General features: G+C 43.4%; 1 protein-coding gene and 1 long non-coding RNA gene across 2 annotated transcripts in view; one reads left to right on the forward strand and one right to left on the reverse strand.

The window, feature by feature from the left end:
- Positions 1-1,886, forward strand: part of Pdpn (podoplanin) — a 45,145-nt gene extending 43,259 nt beyond the window's left edge. The window contains exon 6 of the mRNA XM_052717901.1: positions 816-1,886. Coding sequence (XP_052573861.1) covers positions 816-822 — 7 coding nt within the window. The 3' untranslated portion in view covers positions 823-1,886. The remainder of the gene's footprint in view (positions 1-815) is intronic.
- A 6,704-nt stretch (positions 1,887-8,590) lies between these two features.
- The window catches only part of LOC128097726 (uncharacterized), a 38,493-nt gene continuing 23,560 nt past the window's right edge, over positions 8,591-23,523 (reverse strand). Inside the window, exons 2-4 of the long non-coding RNA XR_008213951.1 lie at positions 21,571-21,683; positions 19,442-19,542; positions 8,591-11,128 (exon numbers count right to left, since the gene is read on the reverse strand). This is a non-coding gene — a long non-coding RNA (uncharacterized LOC128097726). The remainder of the gene's footprint in view (positions 11,129-19,441; positions 19,543-21,570; positions 21,684-23,523) is intronic.

Consider the following 23,523-nt stretch of genomic DNA (forward strand, 5'->3'; position numbering starts at 1 on the left):
GGTATGTGAATGTAGGCAGTCCTGCTCACCGCTCAAACCTCTGCATGCGCAGAAACCTCCTCTGCACGAGGTCTTCTTCAGAAGCCATGACCTCCACAGGTGCGGCCTCTGCCATTTCCCAGGGACAGATGTCAGCATTAGCTTTAGAGCCCAAGACTGACTTCCTTTGAGGTCTGAGCAGATTTGATCTCTCATCTTAATTTCCAACTATCCAAACTTGAAAGAAAATCCAAACCAAGTTGGATCTTGCTTCTTAATCTCTTTGCTCTCTCCAGACATCAAAGGCAGGTGCACTGAGGGAAAAACACCTGTCACAGTGCCAGGCCCCCGTTCTGATGAGGAATTGTACTTGTGTGTGTGTGTGGGGCGGGTCTTTTATATTTATATCACTCCTTCACACCTGTCCTGTACACCCTACCACCACATAGGTCAGGCCATTATATCTTTCTGGCATTGACTTTAGGAGGGAAGAGCCTTACTCCTGGCTAAACTTCCTTCACAATGTTCCAACTCAGCGCCAGAGAAAAAACAGAGAAGTATGATGGGTGGGGAGGGGAGAGGATGAGTCATCTAAGGCTGGGAGCTGCGCTGATATACAGCTGTCAATGAGTCTTGTTTGGAAATGTCTAGAGTTCTGACCCTGCCTACAGAAGGGTCAGGTGTAGAGGGGAATAGCTGGGAAATAAAGGTGCAGGGTTCTGAAAGGTGCAGGGACTGAAACCACAGAAAAGGACAGTAGGCCCAGGGACTATGGGACAGGGAGTGACTAGTCCCGACCACAGTAAAAGAAGTAATAATTCTCTTTATTTTCACAGTCCCTAAAGAGCTGAGCAGATCCGGCTGTTCTCCCAACACATCAGAAAACAAGAGAGCTTCCAACTTCCCCTGTTCCCCGTCTTCTGCTGGTGGAGGAAGATGACCCATGGGATGCCCACCCCACCCACCACCATGGCGACTCCTCCACTGTCAGAAGTACCAAAGGAAAGATAGATGACAAGCCATGGCCCCTTGAAGCATATGCCTTTGGAAAACAGACATTTTTAATATAAATTTTATAATAGATGATTCAAAAGACAGCATGTATAGAAAATGGAGTGAAACTACATAAACTGACTTGTAACCAAGACAGCATCACCAATTGGCTTTAGCAATTGTAACCATGGCTTCATCCTGGTCATTCCCTGCTACTGTTAAGAGGCAGAGGAATCTGGAAATGTTTATTGAATCTGTGGAGTCGTTGGCTCCAATGTTACGTCAAAGAAGCACAGGCTTTTTTGCAGTTGCTGACCTGTTGATATGTACACATTCCATCCTAGTGGGGTCTGTGTTTAAGTGTGTTTGAGTCATTGAGTTGCAAGTGTAAACTTAAATTTCAGGCATGATGAATGGCCTCTTAAGGGAGTCTGGTTGGACCATTTCAGAAGCATCCATTGTGGCTTCACTCCCAGGAGGATACTTTGTTGTTTACAATTCTCTAAACCATCTCTACGCCACAATGACTTGATGTCCCAGAGGTCTGTCCCCTCCGCTTCTCTTGGGTGATGGAAAGCCCAGATTAAGGAGCCATGTCCTCACCTCCTTAGACTCAAACCTTCGGATGAGCTGCTTCTTTCTGGACTGTGGAGGTCTTAACCCAGAGGTTGAAAAAGCTATTGGATGTCATAGGATGCCAGAAGTTTAGCAGAACGGTCCTGCTGTGGATTAAGCAGAAGTGACTCCTGTGTGTGTTTTGGTATAGGAAATAAACTGACCAGTATCTAACATCTGCCTTCTGCCTCAAGGAAAGACAGAGAAAGCAAAAATAATTTTGTATAATCTTAGTTGCTTTTATGTGGTTGGATGTAAATGTCTGATTTTAAAATAAAGGATACTTCCAGTCTTCATGACATACCACATCTTTCCATGGGTTCAATCGAAAAGATCAAAATAATGAGACCCCAGGGACGCCCTGCCTCTGCCATCCAGCTCAGCCCTTCTTTTCTAGTGGATGTATAGAGTTCTTCTCCTGCATAGTATTTAACACTGACCTGGCCAGATGCTTTGTTAAAACTGTGGTTATATAGTCCTTACATCCTCTAGCCTAGGAAGACTTCACAGGATGGGGAGAAAAGTAAACCAATGTGCCTGTGTGTTGACCCAACCCAGCTGGCCCAGCAGGCTGCATACTCCATCAGCTGGCTAAGAGAAGCAGATTACAGGAGTCCTGTGAGTGAATCATCTTTCTTCTCCTCAGTCAGACTCCAAACTGGAACTAGAAACAATGCCCATTTCTTCTTTCTCTTCTCTTTTCCCTTCCCACCTCCATCCCACCACCCTCACTATGAAAAGTAGCAGTCCAACCCCAGCTACACACCGGAGTCCGTGCCTGCTGGGACAAGGCTGTGCAGTCTTGATCACCTGTGTTGGTCCCCAATACAGTGTAGACATCTTTTCAAATAAAATATGATTGGGTACAAACATGAGTCCAACCTTTGACTGGACACTTTCGTCGATCTGGATATAATTTCTGCTAATATTACAACATTTATTTACTTATTTTTGGTTTGGATTTTTGAGATGGGTTTTCTCCATGTAGCCCCACCTGTCCTGGAACTTGCTTTGTAGACCTCAAACTGTCACACATCTGGCTGAGATTATACCTTTTATACCCAGCTGCCTGTTGACTTAATGGAGAGAGAGTATCCATGGTCACAGGAAGTTTATTCCCAGGAAAGAAATACAACCACAGCGTTCACCAATATTTCTGCTACAGTAGAGAGGCCGAGGCCATGGAGAGAAATAGGGTGAAAACTAGGTGGCATCTTGGGTCTTTTACTCTCTCTGGCCTCAGGGTTTGTAGATGTAATTCTGAACAGTTTTATTAAATAAGAAACACAGAGCCAAATGCAGAGTTAAAAGCCCCAGAGGTCAGAGAGCAGTAGCTAAGAGCTGAGACCAAGACCACCTTCTTACCACCCACTGCCGCTGCCGTCCTTCCCCTGAGAAAGAGACCTACTTCCTGTGTATCTGTCTTTTTATAGACTTTCTATTCTGCCTTCTCATTGGTTGTAAACCCAACCACACGACCTCCACGTCACTGCCTATCTATACAGACCTCCAGGTCTCTATGGTTGGTATTGAGATTAAAGGTGTGTGTCTCCATGCTGGCTATGTCCTTGAACACACAGACTCTGCCTGCCATGTGATCGGGATTAAGGGCGTGTGCTGCTACTGCCAGACTTCTGCTAGATGGCTTGCTATTAGCTCTGACCCCCAGGCACTTTTTATTTATTAACATACAAATAAAATCACATTTCAGCACAAATAAAATATCACCATAAGGGTTAGTGGGGTCTTGCCTGTTCCTTCATTTCTCTGCACTGTGAGAAGAAACCATGTGATGGAGCCATTTTATCTCACCCTTGACACTCAAGGCCTCCCTAGAAAACTGACTTTGGATCCAGAGCTCAGCTGTCCAAGAACAGGAAGTGACAGTGTCGAGTCCCACTCAACCTGTTGAATGGTTCTGAAGTGGGGAATGTGGAATTGGGAAATGATAGGTATGAAATATAGATGTAGATAGAGACAGACACAGGATAGCTTCGGGAGGTTTCTGGGTCAATACCACAGACCCTGAGTTTATTACTCACAGCCTTTATATACCCAAAGCAAGGGGGCAAAAAGACCCCCCCCCTTTCAAGGATATTGTGATTCAAGGTACAAAATACAGTCAAGTGTAAACACCTCCTTAGACATTTGGTGACCATGCCTTACAGCAAAGCATCCTGTAAATAGGCCTTGAAGTATAAGGCACCTGGTAACCATGCCTTTGGTCAAAACATCCCATTATGCAGCCTTGCAGGGGAAAACAAGCTCGGAATCTCTGACCCTGAGTCAAGATGAAAACAGGCTACAAGCTGGGGTCTCTGGGCCCCCACATGATAGAAGGGAAGGGTCCACAGACCTGGGCAGCAGCGCCTCCATCCAACCCACTTCTCATTCGTTCCCCCTACATAGAGACTGCCCCAGTCAGGGGTTCCTCTCTGTCATCCATCCCTCTGCACCCTACCACTGTGCTGGGATTCTGCTGCTATACTGTTGGCCTTCTGCAAGCCCGTGATCACTTGTAAAGGTTGAGTGTTAGCAGTGGCTACCTTCTGCCTCTTTGAAAATAAGTGAAGATTGGGGCTGGTGAGAGGGCTCAGTGGGTAAAGGCACAGTCTGCAGAAGCCTGAGGACATGAGTTTGATCCCTGAAATCCACAATGAAGAACTGATTCCTCCCACAGCCACTCATACTCACATATGCACACAAAAATAAAAGTGTAAATCAATAAAAGAAATACAGATTGGATATCCCTTGTATCTGAAATGCCTAGGACCATAAGTATTCAGACTTTTGGGCGGTATGTTTTGAGATATACTTACATTCTAAAAGTTGTTGCTATATTATTTGTGTATGTATGTATATGTGTATCTGCACTACTATTTATTGCCTGCTGCCTCTGGAAGCCAGAAGAGGGCATGAGATCCCCTAGAACTGGAGTTTCAGATGGCTGTGAGCTGTCACATTGGTGTTGGGGATTGAACGCAGGTCCTCTGGAAGAGCAGCCAGGTCTCTTAACTGCTGAGCCATCTCTCCAGCCCCTTGAGATAGATTCTTGTTTCATAATCTAGGTTGCCCTTGAACTCACAATCCTCCTACCTCAGCATCGCCAGTTCTGAGATTAGAGGCAGTATGCCTGGCTCCAGACATTAGAACATGGAATATTTTCATAGTCCCCCAGTTGAACATCCCCTATCTAAAACTCAAAGATCTATGGCACTCCAAAATCTTGAACTGAGCATCCTGTCAACTCGAAACATTTTTTTAGCATTTCAGTTTTCAAAGTTTGGAATGCTTGACCTGTCCTTGGGTGTTACTCAGTCAGGGCTGTTGAATTTGTGGGACATCAGGAATCCTGGGTGTCTGGCTCCCTGGAGAAGACTGAAATTTTGGTCCATCCATTGCCTTTTTTTTTTTTTTTTTTTTTTTTTTTTTTTTTTTATAGATGCAACCCCTTGGGCAGGCCATTTAACCTCTGGGGTTCATTTGTAATTTGAGACTGCAGAAACCTTCTCTTGTCTCATGGAAGACTACCCACACCTCCTAGTCTTACACCCCTGAAGGGAAAGTGGGCCCTCCTGTTTCCAGTGCACATTCATCTTCCATTATAAACACTCCCAGGGGAGTGCTCGAAAGCAGATCTACAGTCTACAAAGGGTGTGGGATGCTTAAGGAAATGACTTCATCTACTCCTCCATCCCGGACATCTGGGGTGGTGGTAGTGATGAAGCTCACAGTTGTTGCTGTTATTAGTGCCTTGTTTGGCTGTTCATGGCGGTACATGCCTGTACTTCCCAAACTCAGAAAACTGAGGCAGGAGGAACATGAGTTTGAGGCCAGCCTGGGCTTTATACTGAGACCCTGGATCAGTTTCCCCTTGACTCTCTGCTTTCCTGCTCCACAAGCTCCTGTCTTGACTTCTGTCCTCATCAACAGATTTAAGGTTCACTTTCGGAGTTCATCTACTTGAGCACTCTCCAGCTGAGCAGGTGTCTGTTCAGTTCCTAGCTATACCTTCAGCTCTGAAGCAGTGGATAGCCCTTAGCTGGTAGACAGTCCTCTCACCCTTTACAAATCCACCACCCCTCTTCCTGGTCAGGTCTTCAATAGATGCTCATCATAACTGTGAAGTTCAATGTCCCCATCCCCCTTCCAGTCTGAACTGCTCTGTATCAGTGATACCTTCCTAGGATATCTCTCTGAACATACCACCACCACATTCCAAAAATGCTTCAATGGTTATAAAATAACTGGGGGAAGGGAGTCCTATATGAGACCATGGTACCTATATCACATGCACTCATACAACATATTGGACTAAAAGCTGTGTGGTTCTAGATCTAGGTGCCAGGTTCTCACACTTCCAATATTGAAGGAAACTGCTATTTTTGTGTACTTAGACTTTTTTTATTTTATTGATTTAAAATTTGGGTTTTTTGAGGCAGGGTCTCTCTGTGTATCCCCAGCTGTCCTAGAACTGTCTAGATAAGCCAGGCTGACCTCCAACTCACAGAGATCCATCTGCCTCTGCCTCCCAAGTACTGGGATTAAAAGTGTGTACCACCACATTCTGCTTCCTTGGACTCTTTAAAGATTTTATTTTATTTTTCTTTTATTTTTTATTTTTTATTTTTTTTGGTTTTTTGAGACAGGGTTTCTCTGTGTAGCTTTGCGCCTTTCCTGGGACTCACTTGGTAGCCCAGGCTGGCCTCGAACTCACAGAGATCCACCTGGCTCTGCCTCCCAAGTGCTGGGATTAAAGGCGTGCGCCACCACCGCCCGGCTAAAGATTTTATTTTTATTTGTGTGTATGTGCACATGAGTACAAATGTCTGTGGAAGGCAGAAGAGGGTATTAAATCTCCTGTAACTAGTGTTAACAGTCAGTTATGAGTAGCCCAACTTGGAGTGTTGAGAACCAAGCTCAGGTCCTCCGCGAGAGCAGAAAGTGCTCTTAACCACTGAACCATCACTTTAGTCATTTATCATTTATTTATTTACTTATTTGTACCTGGACATATGTGTGCCTGTATGCATTTTAAAGACAGGATCCCAGCCTGGTATCAAACTCTGTATGTAGCTAAAGATGACCACAGCCTCTTAAGTACTGGACTCAGCTGTGTGCCACCATGTCTGCTGGGGATCAAACTCAGGGATGGTTTTCATTCTAAGAAAGTACTCTACCAATGGCGGCACATCTCTAGCTCCATGTTTGTTTAAGATCAATGGTCTCCCCATTAGCTCCACAGTCAAGCATAATTCCTTGGGCCAATGGAAAAACAGGAAACCTGTGTTTCGATCACAAACTACTTAAAGCTCTGTTACTCCTATCATGCATCTCAAAGCAAATTGTCACGTATTCTATGTAGTTATCTTTCAGAAATAAAAACTCGTTTGTATTCTTTCTGGGCACCTTCTGGCAGCAAAGCTGCCTCCTGCCCCAGAGGGACCATTCCCCTAAGTTGGATGCATACCACCTTGAGCCATGCATATTCTCTACTATTCCTACTCCACATTTATGTATCCACAAGCAAGGTATAATACTATGGCTGGGAGACAGCTCAGTGGTAGAGAGAACCCCTGCAGAACATGTCAGGCCCAGGGTTTCACTCCCTGGACATGGAATCTTTCTTTGGAACTTGCTTGCTCTAGCCACATTCTGTCTGTGAGCCTCATCTTTGCTTAGGCACATTGCCCAGATGCAGTCTGGTGGCTGGTGTAGAGGATTAGGTCATGGCTATACCATCATTCATGATTATTTTTCCCCATTGGTTGGTATCTAGGCTGTTTCTAAATTTTTGAATCTAAAGATGACATCCATGTAGATGGACTTTTCTTTGGGCGGCCAGCTCATAACAAACAACACGGAGACTTATTAATAATGAAGGTTCAGCCTTAGCTTAGGCTTGTTTCTAATTAGCTCTTATAACTTAAATTAGCCCATATTTTTTAATGTACATTCTTCCACACGCTCATTACCTCATCTCCATTTTGCCCATCTTGCTCACTCTGTGTCTAGCTGGCAACTCTGCCTTTCTTCTTCCCAGAGCTCTCTCTGTCCCCGGAAGTCCTGCCCAACCTCTTCCTGCCTAGACAATTGTAGTGGTTAGCTGTTCTGAATAAATTGGTTTGCCCATTAAGCAGACTCTGTGGATATCTCGCTATAGCTAATGGCCATTCAGCTCTTTATTGAACCAATCAGAGTAACACATCTTCATACAGTGCAAAGGGATATTCCACAACACACCCATAATTAAAGAAGTTTTATTTTTACCAGAGAACAGAATTTTGTTCTCCACAGAGAAATAAAAGTGAGTTTATTTATCAACTATTTTAGATTTTATTTTTAAGTATGTGCATGTCTGTGTACATGTGTTCTGGTGCCTACAGAAACCAGAAAAGAGTGTCAGATTCCCTGGAGGTGGAGTTACAGGTGGTTGTGAGTCACCCAACATCGGCTTCAGGAACTGAGCTCAGGTCCTCTGTAAGAGCAAAGCGTGCTCCTTCCTAACTGCTGGGCCATCTCTCCAACAACTGCCACCCAGTTTTTTTTTAATATTTACATATTCAGCATCTTTCTTGTAAGCTTGCTCCTAAGATCTGAATTAATTGGATTTCCACAGCCAATAACTTCATAATGACTCTTTCCCCTCTCCATTTCCCTTCATATAAATATCTGTTTGACTTCATTTCTATATGAAATTATCTAAAATTATTTAAAACATGCTTATTATTTCTTTTCAAAATGTTAGAAATGTCTCAGCTACATTCCATAAAAGTTTATTTGGAGCTGGTAATTTAATATAATTGCAGCTTAGTGAAATTGAAGGACTGTATTTGCTTTTAAAGTATAATTTATCAAAAAATGGGAGAGATTTTTTTTGGTTTTGAAGGGGTTGTGAGTGTGTGTGTGAATTTGTGTGGTGTGTACCCACATGCTTGGTGTGTGTGTGTGTGTGTGTGTGTGTGTGTGTGTGTGTGTGTGTGTGTGGTGGTGTGTGCACATGTGTGCCAGGCATGGGAAACCTTCCTTTCAATTGTTAGTCAAGGTGATTCAAGAGACTCCCAAAACAATACGGGATAATGACATTGCTCTTGGTTGTCTCTTTTCACTTAAAAAGACCCTATTGTTAAAGACACCACACATTACAGACACAGGACATGGAGGAATCAAGCTGGAACTGACCTGGAAGCCTCCTTTCTGAGGACTAGCTCTCAGGAAATCAGAAAGTGCCATGTAAGCTGCCAAGGGAGAGCAAACAGTAGTCCCATCCAGCTGCAAAACCTACAAACCCCAGTAACGACTGGCCTAGCAAGATAGATCCAGTGGTGCAGTAATGTTCTTACGTTCTGGGTGTAACACACAGCTGTGTAACTGAACGTAAGACCTGCTCAATGGGAGCAAATTCATGCCTGGTACTGTAAACCTGACTGATTACCCATGACTGCAGAGGTCATAGGCACTAAAGGAGAAAATACTAATGCCATTTTCCTAAATCAATACAGCCTTTAACTGTGTTCTGAGCATTGATCCATATTCTCACAGATAGATTTTCTTCCAGGGATAAGTCCTCTGATAGGTTGTCTAATCCTAAGTGGTCAACCCTAAATTATACACACAAACAACACTAAATGGACTCTCTAGGTTTGCATATACTAAATAGTACAGTACACACAAATAACACTCAATGGACTCCCTAGGTTATGTGTATAAATGTAACAATAATCATTATAGAAGACAAGGTCATGAATTTAAAAGGGAACAGAGTGGGGCACGGAATAATTTGGAGAGGGGGCAGAAATGATGTAAATACGGTACTCATGTATGAAATTAAACAAAACAAACAGACAAAGTCAGGCATAGTAGTGAGCACCTGTAGTGCCAGCACTGTGGGGAGAGGGAGGAGCGGGCGAAAACTAGGGGATTCCTGGGGCTTGTTGGCTCCAGGCTGAACAGGCTTCCTTGTTTCGAAATACAAAGAGAATAGTGCTTGAGAAAGATATCGCATGCCAGGAAAGGATGAGAGCTGCCACAAGCTAACTCTTGCCTGGAGCCACCAGGAGCTAGAGGAGGCTGGACCATGTCCCTAGAGCCCTTGTTCTGCCCACTCCTGATTACAGGTGCAAATCCTCCGGAAATGGGAGAGAAAAAGCTCCTGTTATTTCCACCCATCCAATCTGTTGCCATCTGTCCCAGATGCCCCAGGAAATCAACACCCCTGTGAGTAACCCACCTCGAGGGAGGAAGCTCCCCACTCCTGCCTAGCCCATCCCAGATGGAGAGCAACCCTAACCTCCTCACCTCTGACCTTGAGCCATTCACCTGATGCTTCCAAACAATGGGCTGGCAGGCATTGCATTTCCTTTGTGACAGACAGATGTTAACTAGGCTTTACCGGACTGTCATTCCAATTTATTGTTAATGATGGAGGAATCCATGTTGAAAGATATATGGCCTAGAACAATAGGCGTAGCCAACCCTGGAATGGGCAGTAGAATTCAGGGCAGACCAAACTGCCAACTTCTATATTTGTCATGACTACTAACCTTAAAACGTATTCCCTGCTCAAAGCTTAGTTTGAATGTACGATTCACACTATGAAGCATTCTGATGTAAATAAAATCCCAACATCTATTCAAGCACTCAATAGATACTGCCTGAGTGTCTCCTGTCAGTAAGGTCCTATGTCAAAGATGTTAAGAATGGAATGGCATTATTCTGATAAAGTGTGTAGAATCTGCTGTCCTTTGGGTCTGTGGCTAACAGGGCAAGTTTCTTAGGGATGGTGGCATTCTTCATTCACAAAGCCCCGAGCAGACTAACTTGTAAAAGTGTTTGTTGACTGCCCCGGGCCATGGAACATACTGCTGAATGTAGATAAGCACCCTGACAGGCAGACAGACAGGGAAGAGACCAAGGGTAAACAACTTGGCCACCTTCTAGCTTCTTCTTCACTCAAAACCAAGTGGCATTGGCAGGGACCCCCTTCCTCCTGATGGGCCACAACGTGCCCAAGGTCAGCCCAGGAGAGTCTTAGCTCACATAAAACTGCAGACGTACCAGATCCCTTTTCTTTGTCTAAGTTGCCCAATCCAAATTAAGAGGGGGAGACCTGCCTTATACCAAAAGGCACTTAAAGACCCAGGCCCTTGGCTTTAGGTTTCTAAATCCCTTGTCCACTTGTGGGGAGTCTGTCCATCTCTGTGTGTGCTTCCTGATTTTAATAGTTTGTTGCCTTTGGTGCCTAAGGTTCTTCCTGTCTTTTAACACCTTCATTGGCCGAAAAAAAACAAAGTCAATCAAGATACCTAGACAGTTAACACAGCAATCATCTGCAGAGGTGGCTCTGAAAAACCAAGAACTTCCTGGCTGCCTTCCTTGCCTCCTGTTTGGTCCCTCCTGTCCTCGGACTCCTGTCGTTGTCTGGTGCCAGGAGCCTACCCTTAGGAGGCTCCCAATGGATCCTGCTAACGGGAGAGTGAGTAGAGAGAGCATGGAGTCCGGTATGGGCAGACTCGGGTGCCACTTCTGCACAGGGCATTTCCTGTTGGTGAAGAAGAAATACTGTCACAGTCCAGCTCAGAAGACCGCACCCAGAGCAAGTAGACAGTGTTTGTGGCTGTATCCTGCACAATGTAAGTCTATAGGTTGCAGGCCTCAGAGCTCCTGTCTGCTTGACCTGATGAGATCTGAACCAGGTGCCTCAGCTCTTAGCCTCTGGCTCTGCTGCCTCTCAGCGCCACTTCCTCAAAGTCCTCTCCACTGTCGCCTCCAGATAAGGTCCCGAGGCATCAACACACTCTGCTTCTTCACGGCTACTGTCGCTACTGTGCACTTGTGACTTTCTGTGTGCTGACTCACGTAATGGCCTTTCCCCAGCTGGGCTGTGAATTCCCATATTAATTTCCTATGGCTAGTGCAACAAAAAAGGCCATTGGAAAACCCGAAACAACAGGATTTTGTCCTTTTATGGCTCCAGAGGCCACAGGTCTGAATTCAAGATGTCGGCAGGGCTGCTGTCCTGTGGGAGGCCCAGGGGAGACTCTTGTCTCTGAGAGAGTCCTGCTGTTGCCGGCGTTCCTTCACCTATGGCTGTCTTGCTCCACCCTCCAATCTGCCTTAAATAGATCCTGTCCTGTTCCCTGTGTTTGTCCCCCATGTAGATGTCCCCAAACTTCCTCCACATCGCCCTTCCTGGAATACAGGTGCCTGCACTTAAATCCCACTCAGATAATCCAAGCTAAACTCTTCCCCTCAAGAGCCTTAGCCTGGGGCGGTGGAAATGACTCAATAGGTAAAGCGCTTGCCTTGTAATGGTGAGGACGTGAGTTTGATTCCCAGAACCCATGTAAAAAGCTGGGCACAGTGTGGATGTTTATAATCTGAGCCATGAAGGGAAGCAGAGACAGACAGACTCCAGAAGCTCACTGGCCAGATAGCCTAGCCTGATTGGCAAAGTTCCAGGCCAGTGAGAAGCCTTGTCTCAAACAAAAAGGAAAAAGCCCCGGAGGAATGACATCTGGGTTTGTCTTCTGACGTCCATGCACATGTGCATAGATGTGCATGCTTACACCTACACCGAACACTCATACACATATGTACATGCGTATACCCGTACATGCACCCCCCTTTATGAACTTTATCAACCTTATCTTATTTAATTGCCTCTTTTGGCATAAAAGATGTTGTGCACATCTCCTGGGCATTAGACTACTGAATGCAGGAACTAACTATATGTCTCATTCTCACCGTATCCAAGAGAAGACAAGGTTCACAGGCACGGAGTTCTAGGGGCCCTGAATCTCTTTGTATGGGAAAGTTAGTATTTCTGGGTTTTGTTTGTTTGTTTTGTTTTTCTGTTAGTATCGTTGAATACCTCAGACTCAGTAGTTAAAAAAGAGTAGAGGTTCATTTGGTCCATGGTCATGGAGTCTAGGAAGTTCATGGGCATGGTGCCAATATCTTGAGAGGTCTTCTTGCTGCGTTGTAACAAGGTGGAGGACAATAAGTTTGGAAACAGAAGGAGCATGCCAGTGAGTTTGACTGCGTGACAAATCCACTCTGGTGATAATTCATTCATCTATTTATGAAGATAATGTCCACATGACACATAAGTTTCCCAACAGTGCCATGTTGGGGACCAAGTTGACAATGAAGGACATTATGTTGTAATTTGACTGCACCCCGCCTCCCCCCACTCATGTATCTGAATACTTGGTCCCCAGTTGTAGTGCTGTTTGGGAAGACCGTGGAATCTCTACCAGGAGGAGCCTTAGTGGGTCTTGAGGCTTTACAGCCCACCTCTGCCTCCTGGCCACGTTCTGCTTCCTGAGTTCAAATGCAACCAATCAACCAGCTGTCAACTCCTGTCACCAGGCCTTCCCTGCCCACTGCCAGGCCTTGCCTGCCCACTGCCAGGCCTTCCCTGCCCACAGGAAATGATTTTCTTTTTCTTACTGCTTCTGTCAGCTGGGGTTCTCCTGTGATGTCAGGTTTTCCCTTATCAATGGGGATATTTAGCAATGGTAAATGCAGTTCACACGGAACCAGAGGGGTCCCCTTTCATTCATTCCCTTTAACTATCAAGTCAGGATTTGGTGTTCTGGCTACCTTTAGTTGATATGATTAATATATTTTTTGAACTGCTACTTTTTTCCTCTTATTTCTTACATTTCATTATAATGTAAGATTATTATAAATCCATTCTGGCCATGGAGGCCAGAAGAGGACATAGGAGCCTGGGGAATACAAATATAAGTGAGACCCCATGTGGGTACTGGGAATGAAATCTGGGTCTTCTGCAAGAGCAGCAAGTGCTCTGAACCATTAAGCCGTCTCTTCAGGCCCCTCCCCCCTTTTTGAGAGAGAGGTGGGGGAATCTCAAGTAACCTAGGTTGGCCTTGAACTTGCTCTATAGCCTAAAACGGTCTTGAGCTTCTGAACCTCCTGCCTCTACCTCTTGAATGCTAGTGTTACAGGCATGTGCCACCCTGACCAGTTTTAGTCATGTTTAATGTTCAGACTATTTCGTCTTGGGCCAATGGGAGCCCCACAGTTTGGACTTCTGGTACCATTCCTTTGGTCTTTTTGGTTTTAACCTGACTTTTTAAAAAGATTTATTTATTTTTATTTTATGTGTATTTGTATCAGAATGTATGTTAAGTACACTATGTGTATACAGAGCCCACAGAGGCCAGAGTGGGTATTGGATTCTCCCAGAACTGGAGTTACAGACAGATGTAAGCTGCCTTGGGGGTGCTGGTAACGGAATCCGGGAAAGCAGCAAGTGCTCTTAATCACTGAGCCATTTTTCCAGCTTCAACACCCTGGCTTTTTGATACAAGAAGCAGCCCCCAAAAACCTCAAAGCATCCTGTCTTCAATCTAGCCTACACCATCTCTCTAGGTGCTCTGGTCTGCTTGGGCGGAGGATATTATATTTACCGACATCGAGTCCTTATTACTTCTACAGACCGACTAGTTTTCAAATAACGAAAGGCCTCAAAACTTCATGATAACATTTCCTCTTCAAACCTAACATCTGACCTGAGATCTGACTATGTCATTCAACATGCTACATTTGTATGGCTTTTCCATGACACCAAATAATCCCTCTTCTTCTCCTTCTCCTCCTCCTTCTTTTTGAGACAGTATTTCTTTGTGTAGCCCTGGCTATCCTGGAACTCACTGTGCAGACCAGGCTGGCCTCAGATTCACAGAGATCCATTTGCCTCTGCTTCCCAAGTGCTGGGATTAAAGGCATGTGCCACCACCACCTAGCTGACACTAAATTCTTGATTTCTAACTATAATTTTAATTGCTGAAATGATTGTGAACCTGCTCTATGCACACAGTGACCACAAACATCAGCTTTGCTACTAATAAAAAGACTGCTGGAGGAAGTTTACATTTTCTTTGGGGTTCTCTTCTGGCCCTGGAATGCATTCCACTAATGATGGGCACTCTAAAGGCTGGATCTGAAAGTAACTTGAAGTAAAATCTTTCATCTTAACAGTACACCATCAACTTGATACATAATTTAGTACTTGTTTCGACTTCTTTTCAGTTGTTAGGCGATGCTTTCTTCTCTCCCTTTTGACTTACTCTGAAATTTTTGAATGTATAAAATATTTAAGCAATTCCAAAGTTAAAGCTTTTTAGCAAGACACATTCAGAAATGTCTTATTTCCTTCTTCTGGTCCTTCCTCTGGCCTATCTTTCTTGTTGGCTTTTGAAAATGTGAGAAAACATTTCTGTATGCACATGTGTGCATCCATGTTCTCTTTCCTTCTGTCTTTGTTTTTGTTTTGCTTTTCTTTTCTTTGCTTTGCTTTTTGAGACAGGGTTTCTCTGTGTAACCTTGGCTGTCCTGTGTAACCAGGCTGGCCTTGAACTCAGAGATCTCCCTACCTCTCCCTCCTGAATGCTGGGATTAAAGGAATGTGCTAACACACCTGGCTTCTTTTTCCCTCTGTATGCTATATCATACATAAATCTTGTGGGTGAAAGTTTCTTCTATGGAAATACATCGGCTAACACTCCCACTAATTCCACACAGAGAGGAGGTCAGCCTGGGATGGTTTTAAGACCTGGATCTCTCTTGGAAGGACACCAAAACAAGGAGGCATTTCTAGGAACTGACTTAGCAGGGGTGGGGTCTCGCCCAATCACAAATACCCAGCTAGCTGATTGGTTACACAGCTATGAACCTCCCATCAGACCACCCCCAAGGCACCCAACCATCTAGCTGTGTAGTCAGATAAACAGAAGCTCACTGTTCACACTACTGCACTGGGCTCTCTGAACCATTTCTCCGCCAGCCGCTCTTTGCTCAATAATTTGTGTCAAATTTGTTTCATCTACAGTGTTGCTTTTAACATCTCATGTGCACATATATATTCCACGTTTCCCTTTGAGTCTCTGTCATGTGGCACTTTCATATGTCAGTCAACCATTACTCTATTGATGGATGTTAGGTTGTCACCAATATCTTATTCTTATAAACGTTGTAGTAAATAATAACTTAATATGTCATTTTGACTGTGTATGTGAACACACACACACACACACACACACACACACACGCACACACACATACCACACACACACACCATAGGAAGTAGACCTCAGAACAGTATTGCTGAGTTAAAGAATAAACACATCTGAGATTCTGTTAGATGTTGCTGAATTCTCCTTCATAGACCTCATCATATTCTGTATTTCTACTGTATCAGTCAGGGTTCTCTAAAGGAACAGAACTGATAAGAATGCATATATTATTGGGCTTACAGGATGCAGACTCAGTAGTCCAACAATTGCTGTGTCACACTGGAGAAGCCACCAAAGCCTAGCTCAGAAAATATTATGTTTCAGGACAGCCAAGGCTACACAGAGAATCCCTGCCTCAAGAAACAAAAAGAAAGCTGGACAGTGGTGGTGCACGCCTTTAATCCCAGCACTCGGGAGGCAGAGGCAGGTGGATCTCTGTGAGTTCAAGGCCAGCCTGGTCTACAGAGCAAGATCCAGGAAAGGCGCAGAGCTACACAGAGAAACCCTGTCTTGAAAAACCAAAAAAAGAAAAAGAAAAAAAAGTAGTATCGTGATTTGCAATGCAGAAGCAATAAAAATGATGGTGGGTTCAACTATGAAAGAATAACAACAGAATTATTTGAATGACATTGGTACTATTAAAAAGCACACACAGTAAACAGACAAACTGGGGAAAACATTTGGTATGTTACAAAGAATATTAACAAGAACAAATTAAAAAAGAAAGTTACAGCTCACAGAAAATCAAGGCAATTTTTTTTTCCAGTATGGGGGACAGATTCCAGAGCTCTCTGCAATTTAGAAAAGCATTCTTCCATCAAGGGAATCCTGACCTAGCAACACATCTTCCTTCCTTTTTTCCTCCCTTCCATTCCTTCTTTCCTTTAAAGACACAAAGAGGTTCTCCAACTCACTCACAGTAGAAGAAATGAAAACTGACATTGAGATACGATTTCTCACTTCCTGCACTGACCAAACTCTGTAGATGAGTCTGGAAGAAACAAGAACATCACTAGTGGGTGTGAGGTTGGCTGGCTCCACCCACTTCTCTGGTTCTTGAAAGGCAAGCCTAAAGTTCACAGACCTAGTCAGAGCTAAGTGACCAAGAACTGCATGTAACCCGCTAGATCTGGAGTGCCAGTGCCCTCCACTGCGGCAGGCATATTTTACTTAGTTTTCTTGTTTCTAGTTAGTGTGAAAAAGGCTGTTTAAGTGCTCTGCTGTACAGCAGAATTTTAAAGGAGCTGTATCCTTTTTTTTTTTCTCTTTTCAGCTTTCTCAAGTCCTACATGGAAATTTGGGCCCCATGTTGGAAGATCAAAATGTAGTTGATTTTTTATTCTTTTGGGGGCCAGCTCCCAAATAAATACATGGAGATTTATTTTTACATATGAATGCCCAACCTTAGTGTGGCTTGTTTCTAGCCAGTTTTTCTAACAAAAATTATCCTGTTTCTCTTTTTTTTTTTTTTTTTTGGTTTTTCGAGACAGGGTTTCTCTGTGTAGCTTTGCGCCTTTCCTGGGACTCACTTGGTAGCCCAGGCTGGCCTCGAACTCACAGAGATCCGCCTGGCTCTGCCTCCCGAGTGCTGGGATTAAAGGCGTGCGCCACCACCGCCCGGCTTATCCTGTTTCTCTTTAACTATGTTTTGCCTCTGGGCTTTTTACCTTTCTTTATTCTATATATCTTTTTTTGGTTCTTACTCCATGGCTGGCTGTGTGACTGGGTGGTGTCCTCTTTTCCTTCTCCTTTTCTTGCTCCACCCTCTTCTCCTGAGCCTAGATTTCTCCTCCTATTTATTCTTTCTGCCTGGCAGCCTCACCTATCTCTCTCTCTCCTGCCTAGCTATTGGTTGTTCAGCTCTTTATTAGACCAATCAGGTGTTCCAGACAAGCAAAATAACAGAGCTTTACAAAATCAAACAAATGCAACAAAAAGAATGCTACACATCTCTGCATCATTAAATATTCCATAGCATAAACAAATGTAACACATCTTAAACTAATGTTTCACAACAGACACACACACACACACACACACACACACACACACACACACAAACACACTGGAATATTATTGTCTTACTTAGGGTTTCCATTTCTGTGATTAAACTAAAAGCAACTTGGGGAGAAAAGGATTTATTTTGGCTTACAAATTCTAGATCACAATCCTTCACTGAGGGAAGTCAGAGCAGGAACTCAAGGCAGGAACCTGGAGTCAGGAACTGGTGCAGAGGCCATGGAGGAACACTGCTTACTAGTTTGCTTCCCGTGGCTTGCTCAGTCTGCTTTCTTATACACCTCAGCACCAACTGCCCAGGGGTGGCACTACCTACACTAGTCTGGACCATCCACATCAATCACTAAATGTGGGGCTGGAGAGATAGCTCAGTGGTTAAGAGCACTGGCTGTTCTTCCAGAGGTCCTGAGTTCAATTTCCAGAAACCACATGGTGGCTTATAACCATCTATAATGAGATCCAGTTCCCTCTTCTGGCATGTAGGCAGAACACTGTATACATAATAAATAAATAAATCTTTAAAAAAGAAAATGCCCCCACTGGCTTGCCTACAAGTCAATTTTATGGAAACAATTAGTCTCAGTAAGGGTTTTATTGCTGTGAAGAAATGCCATGACCACAGCAACTCTTATAAAGGAAAACGTTTAATTGGGGCTGGCTTATAGCTTCAGAGGTTAAGTCTATTATCATCATGGCAGGACATGGTGGTGTGCAGGCAGACATGGTACTAGAGAAGGAGCTGAGAGTTCTACATCTTGATCTGTAGACATCAGAAGGAGACGGTGTGCCACACTGGGCATAGCTTGAACATAGGAGACTCAATGCCCACCCCCACAGTGACTCACTTCCTTCAACAAGGCCACACCTCCTAATAGTGCCACTCCCAATGGACCAAGCATTCAAACACCTGAATCTATGGGGGCCATACCTATTCAAACCACCACACAATTACTCAAGTGATGTTCCCTCTTCACAGCTGACTCTAGCTTGTATCCAGTTAACAAAAACCAAACAGGACACTTATCCAGCCATGAAATTCTGTCATTTGCAGCACCACTGATAGAACTAGAGGTTGTCATGTAAAATGGTATAGCCCAGACCCAGAAAGACACACACCACATGAGGCAAGACTCATAGATAGACGGTCTGCAGCCATGGTCACTAGAGCCTGGTTGGGACAGGAGGAGGAGAATTAGGATGACAGACAGAAGTTAAATAAGAGGCCTCAACCCTGTTGGAGAGGACCAATTAGTTTTTGTTTTCTAGTGCACAGTTAGGGACTTTTGGTTAAAGCAGCCTATGGTTTTAAAAAATTATTTCATATATATAAGTTTTTGTCTATACCTGTGCACCATGTGTGTGTAGTGTCTGAGGAAACCAGAGGGTGGTGCTAAATGCCCTGGAAGTGGAGTTACAAACAGTTGTAAGCCATCATATTAGGTGCTCAGAATTGAATTGGGATCATTTGGGAGAGCAGCCTGTAATCTTAACTGTTGAACCATCTCTCCAGCCTCTGTGATTTAAATGGCTGTAAAGAAGACATTCTCAGCTTGTAGAAATGATTAATGTTTGAAGAGACAGAATGCTTATTACCCTAATTTGATCATTACTCATTGTCAACATTTATGGAATTACCATAATGTACCCATAATGATGTATGACTATTACATCTCAGTAAAAAAAAAAAAAAAAAAAAAAGAAAAGAAAAGAAAGGAAGAAGAATGCTAATTTAAAATAAAATTTAAGTGACTAATAAGATAGCTCAGTAAGTAAAACATTTCTGTGCAAACCTGACAACTGGATTCCTGGAGCCCACGTAGCGGAAGGAGAGATTGACTCCTGCAAGTTGTCGTTGGACTTCCACATTCGCACTATGGACTGGCAACCTTCCCTGCCAAATAATGAAATAAGTAAGAAAATAACATTTAGATCTTAGGTTAGAGGTAACCTTGATGGACTGTGTAGCAGACAGATTTTTTTCCTCTCCAATTGTCTGAGATTGATTGTGCGTTTGAATCAGTTGACATGATTGATGTCCTGGTTATTGGATGCTCTCAGCTAAGGTAAAACAATTTCCATTTCAAATATTCAGCATCTTGCGACCAACAGGCTAGGAATCGAGAACATTCTGAAAAGTATATGGCAGTATTATGGGAAACCATTGTTACCTCCTTGCAGCCCTATCATTTAGAGTTCCACAACTCCATTTCTCGCACTGCTGTCTTGGTATCTGTACTATGCACAGTGACATCTGGGAGAAAAAAACCCCATCAGCTGGCCTAATAGGATGATGCTCCTCTTCGTTTTCCGCGTCATCTCATTTCCCAGACACAGAGGGAGCAGGAGAATCCAACACCCGCTGCTGTCAAGCAGAGGTGGTGGCGTGCTGTGGGGTGGTCTTTCTCTACACTGTGAATATGTGTTGCTTTATGATGACAACAACGTAATAAAATGAAACTTGATATGTGGAAATTTCCAAAGTCTTTGAATATATCTGTGTGTTTATCTTGGCCAACAAATGATCCTTTCCCTTTAGTCACAAAATTAGTATTTCTTTCCGTTTTTTAATTTATTCAAAGTGACCAGCAGAGAGACTGAAGAGATGTCTCAACAATGATGAGCACTTACACTCTTGCAGAAGACCCAGGTTTGGTTCCCAATGTCCACATGGCAGCTCACAACCATCTGTAATTTCAGTTCCAGGGGACCTCATGCCCCTTCCAGCCCCCCGCCAAAGCACCAAGTACACATATGGTGCACAGACATAGATGCAGGCACAGCACTCATATGCATGAAAATAAATAAATCTAAAAAGAAGGGGCCAGGAGACGGCAACATTTTCCTCCCAGAAATGTTGAAAGGCTCACAATTCTGCACATTTCCAGACACGATTTCCGCAGTCTCTGGAGGATGTCTGAGTATAACTATGATTCAAAATAAATAAATAAATAAAAAGCTGACCAAGGGCCAGTGAGATGGCTAGGTGGGTAAAAGCCCTGATGCTAAGTCTGATTCCCTGGGCCCCACACGATAGAAGGGGTGAACTGACTGGCACTAGTTATCCTCTGACCCCCACACAAATCAAGTTATAAGGAGCATTAGCAGTGGGGTAGAAAAACAAACCTCGTATACACAAAAAAAGTGCAAGGAAAAGAATAATACTAAAGAACAGAAATAATACGAAACGTACAGACAGCAGACAGATTCTACAACACCACAAGTCAGTTCTTTAAAAGGAATTATGTGGAAAACTCTCTGGGATTTAAGACAAAGTCTCCTTTTTAAAAAAATGACTTATTTACTTGTTTTTATTTTATCCATATGATTATTTGTGTGCACCATGTGCAGGCAGTGCCAGCAGAGTTCAGAAGAGGGGGGTCAGGTCCCCTGGAACTGTAGTTGCATATGGTCGTGGGTTCTGGCAATCGAACCCAGGTCCTCTGGAAGAGGAGCCAGTGCTCTTAGCTACAGACCCTTTTTTCCAGCCCCAAGACAAAGCTTCTTAAATTGTGGGTCACAATCCCACATGGGTCCAAATGTCTGAATAAGAGGTTGTGAAAATTGTGGTAACAGTAAAAGGTTCTTGAACATGCACTGACCAAAAATTCATTCAAAATCCAATGCACAATGGATCCAAGGTGTTCCTGGAAGTGTTCTATGAGCAGCACACACAACTTCTCTGCAGCCTCAGTTCTGAACACATGACACAGGCACTTTTCACTGTGTGTCATTTCAGAGCACAGCTCTGATAAACACTGAGCCACCTTGGTTCATACGCAGAATTGTTGCATATTATCAACTGTTGTGTTTTTATTGTACATACAGTTTTCTGCTCTTATAAAAAATGTATGCTTTAATTAACAAAAACAAAAAGCCTTTAAGTAGAAAGCAGAAAAAGATTTATTCAGTGTAGACTCACCAGGAAGAAGAACAAAGAGATACAACAAACCCCCAAGTCTATCTTCAGGGTCCTGGACGAAGAATGTGCACATCTAATCATTGACTCATCATTGTCTGGGCTTCAGTTTCATCCTATGAAATAAGAAAAGGCCAAGGTGTTATGAAAAGTAGTCCTTATACATGGCTACCTGGCACTAGTTAAATGTATTTTAACCTTGGTCCCTAGTTTCATTCTGTTTATTATACAGGCAACTTCGATCTCAAAACTGAAATGATAAAACAGAATGTGTGTGGTGGTTTGAGTGAAAATGGCCCCCTATAGGCACATCGGGAGTGGTGGTATTAGGAGATGTAGCCTTGTTAGAGAAGTATGTCACTGGGGGTGGGACTTTGAGGTTTCAGATGCTCAAGCCAGGCCCAGTGTCTTTCTCTCTTCCTTCTCCCTGCAGATCTAGATGTAGAACTCTCAGCTACCTCTCCAACACCATGTCTGCCTGCATGCCACTATGTTTCCTCCCATGACAATAATGGAATAAACCTCTGAACTGTAAGTCAGCCCAATGAAATGTTTTCCTCTAGAAGAGTAGCTGTGTCCAAGCACTGAGGGACTCTGTGAATTCAAGACCAGCCTGGTCTAGAGTTCCAGAACAGCCAGGGCTACACAGAGAAACCCTGTCTCAAAACAAAACAAAAAACCAAAATAACCAGAAATATTTGTCATGTCTTGGTGTCTCTTCACAGCAATAGGACTTTGACTAAGACAAAGAGTATGTGTGACAGGGCTCGCAGAAATGAAATATTCTAAAGACACTTGTGTCTCCCAATCTTACAACTTGAATATCAGACTACTGAAGCAATGGACCCCAGAGAAATGGGAATTTTCCTAGGAATCTCATGCTGGGAAAAAGAAAAGATGCCAGCCAGAGAGGGAACATGTCTCCTGAAAAGAGATCTCACACAGTTCTAAGAACCCATCAGACCATTTAGCAAAGACTTTTAAAAAGATTTAGTTTTATTTTTTATTTATGTGTATGTGTGTATATCTGTATGAGTATATTTCACGTATGTGTGGTGCCTGTAGGGGCCAGAAGAAGGTGCTAGATCTCCCGGAGCTGGAGTTATAGGTAACTGTGAGCCACCTGGTTGGGTGCTGGGAATTGAATCCCACTTAAGAGAGCAGCAAGTGTTCTTACCCACCAAGCCATCTCTTCAGCCCAAGAAAACAAAAGCTTTTAATATTTGCCTACCATTATTCCATAGCATGTAAGTATCAAGTTAGTGTATGTTTGGATTATAATATGCCAAACAAGCTTATCTATCTCATTAATAACAAAATTTGCTTTGTTTATAACAAATGGTAAAATGATATGTATACAAAAGAATTGTGTTAAAATAACTTTCTTGGGGGCTGGAGAGATAGGTCACCATTTAAGGGCACTTGCTGTTCTTGCAGAGGACCCAGGCTTTGTTCCCAGCTCCCACATGGCAGCTCACAACCATCTGTAAATCCAATTCCAGGTGCTCTAATAAACCTTCTGACCTCCTTGGGCACCAGGCACACATGTGATACACACACACAAATACATGCAGGCAAACCATTCATACATGTGAAGTATAATCATAAAATTTTTAAATAAATGAAACAAGTTTTTTTTTTTACAATTATTTACAGGAAATATTTGATTTGTATGCTATTTTGGACTATGCACCCTGGACACATAAAAAATTCTTCAGGTTTAAAGAAGCCACAAGTGCAAATTCTTTAGAATCTCTGAAGGATGGAGAAAGAGAGAGAGAGAGCCAAGACTGGAAATAAAGCAGGGCTGTCACAGCAGGAGCCACCATCATAAGATATGATGAATGACTCTGACAATGACTTGAATAGAATGGACAAATCCTTCAGGAGAAAATTAGCTGGCAAAATCAATTTGAGAAGAGACAGAATAACTGACAATTTCTGCCACTCTCAAAG

This window comes from Peromyscus californicus, unplaced genomic scaffold (assembly GCF_007827085.1).
Source record: "Peromyscus californicus insignis strain IS unplaced genomic scaffold, ASM782708v3 Scaffold_5__1_contigs__length_169319896, whole genome shotgun sequence".
Taxonomy (NCBI): domain Eukaryota; kingdom Metazoa; phylum Chordata; class Mammalia; order Rodentia; family Cricetidae; genus Peromyscus; species Peromyscus californicus.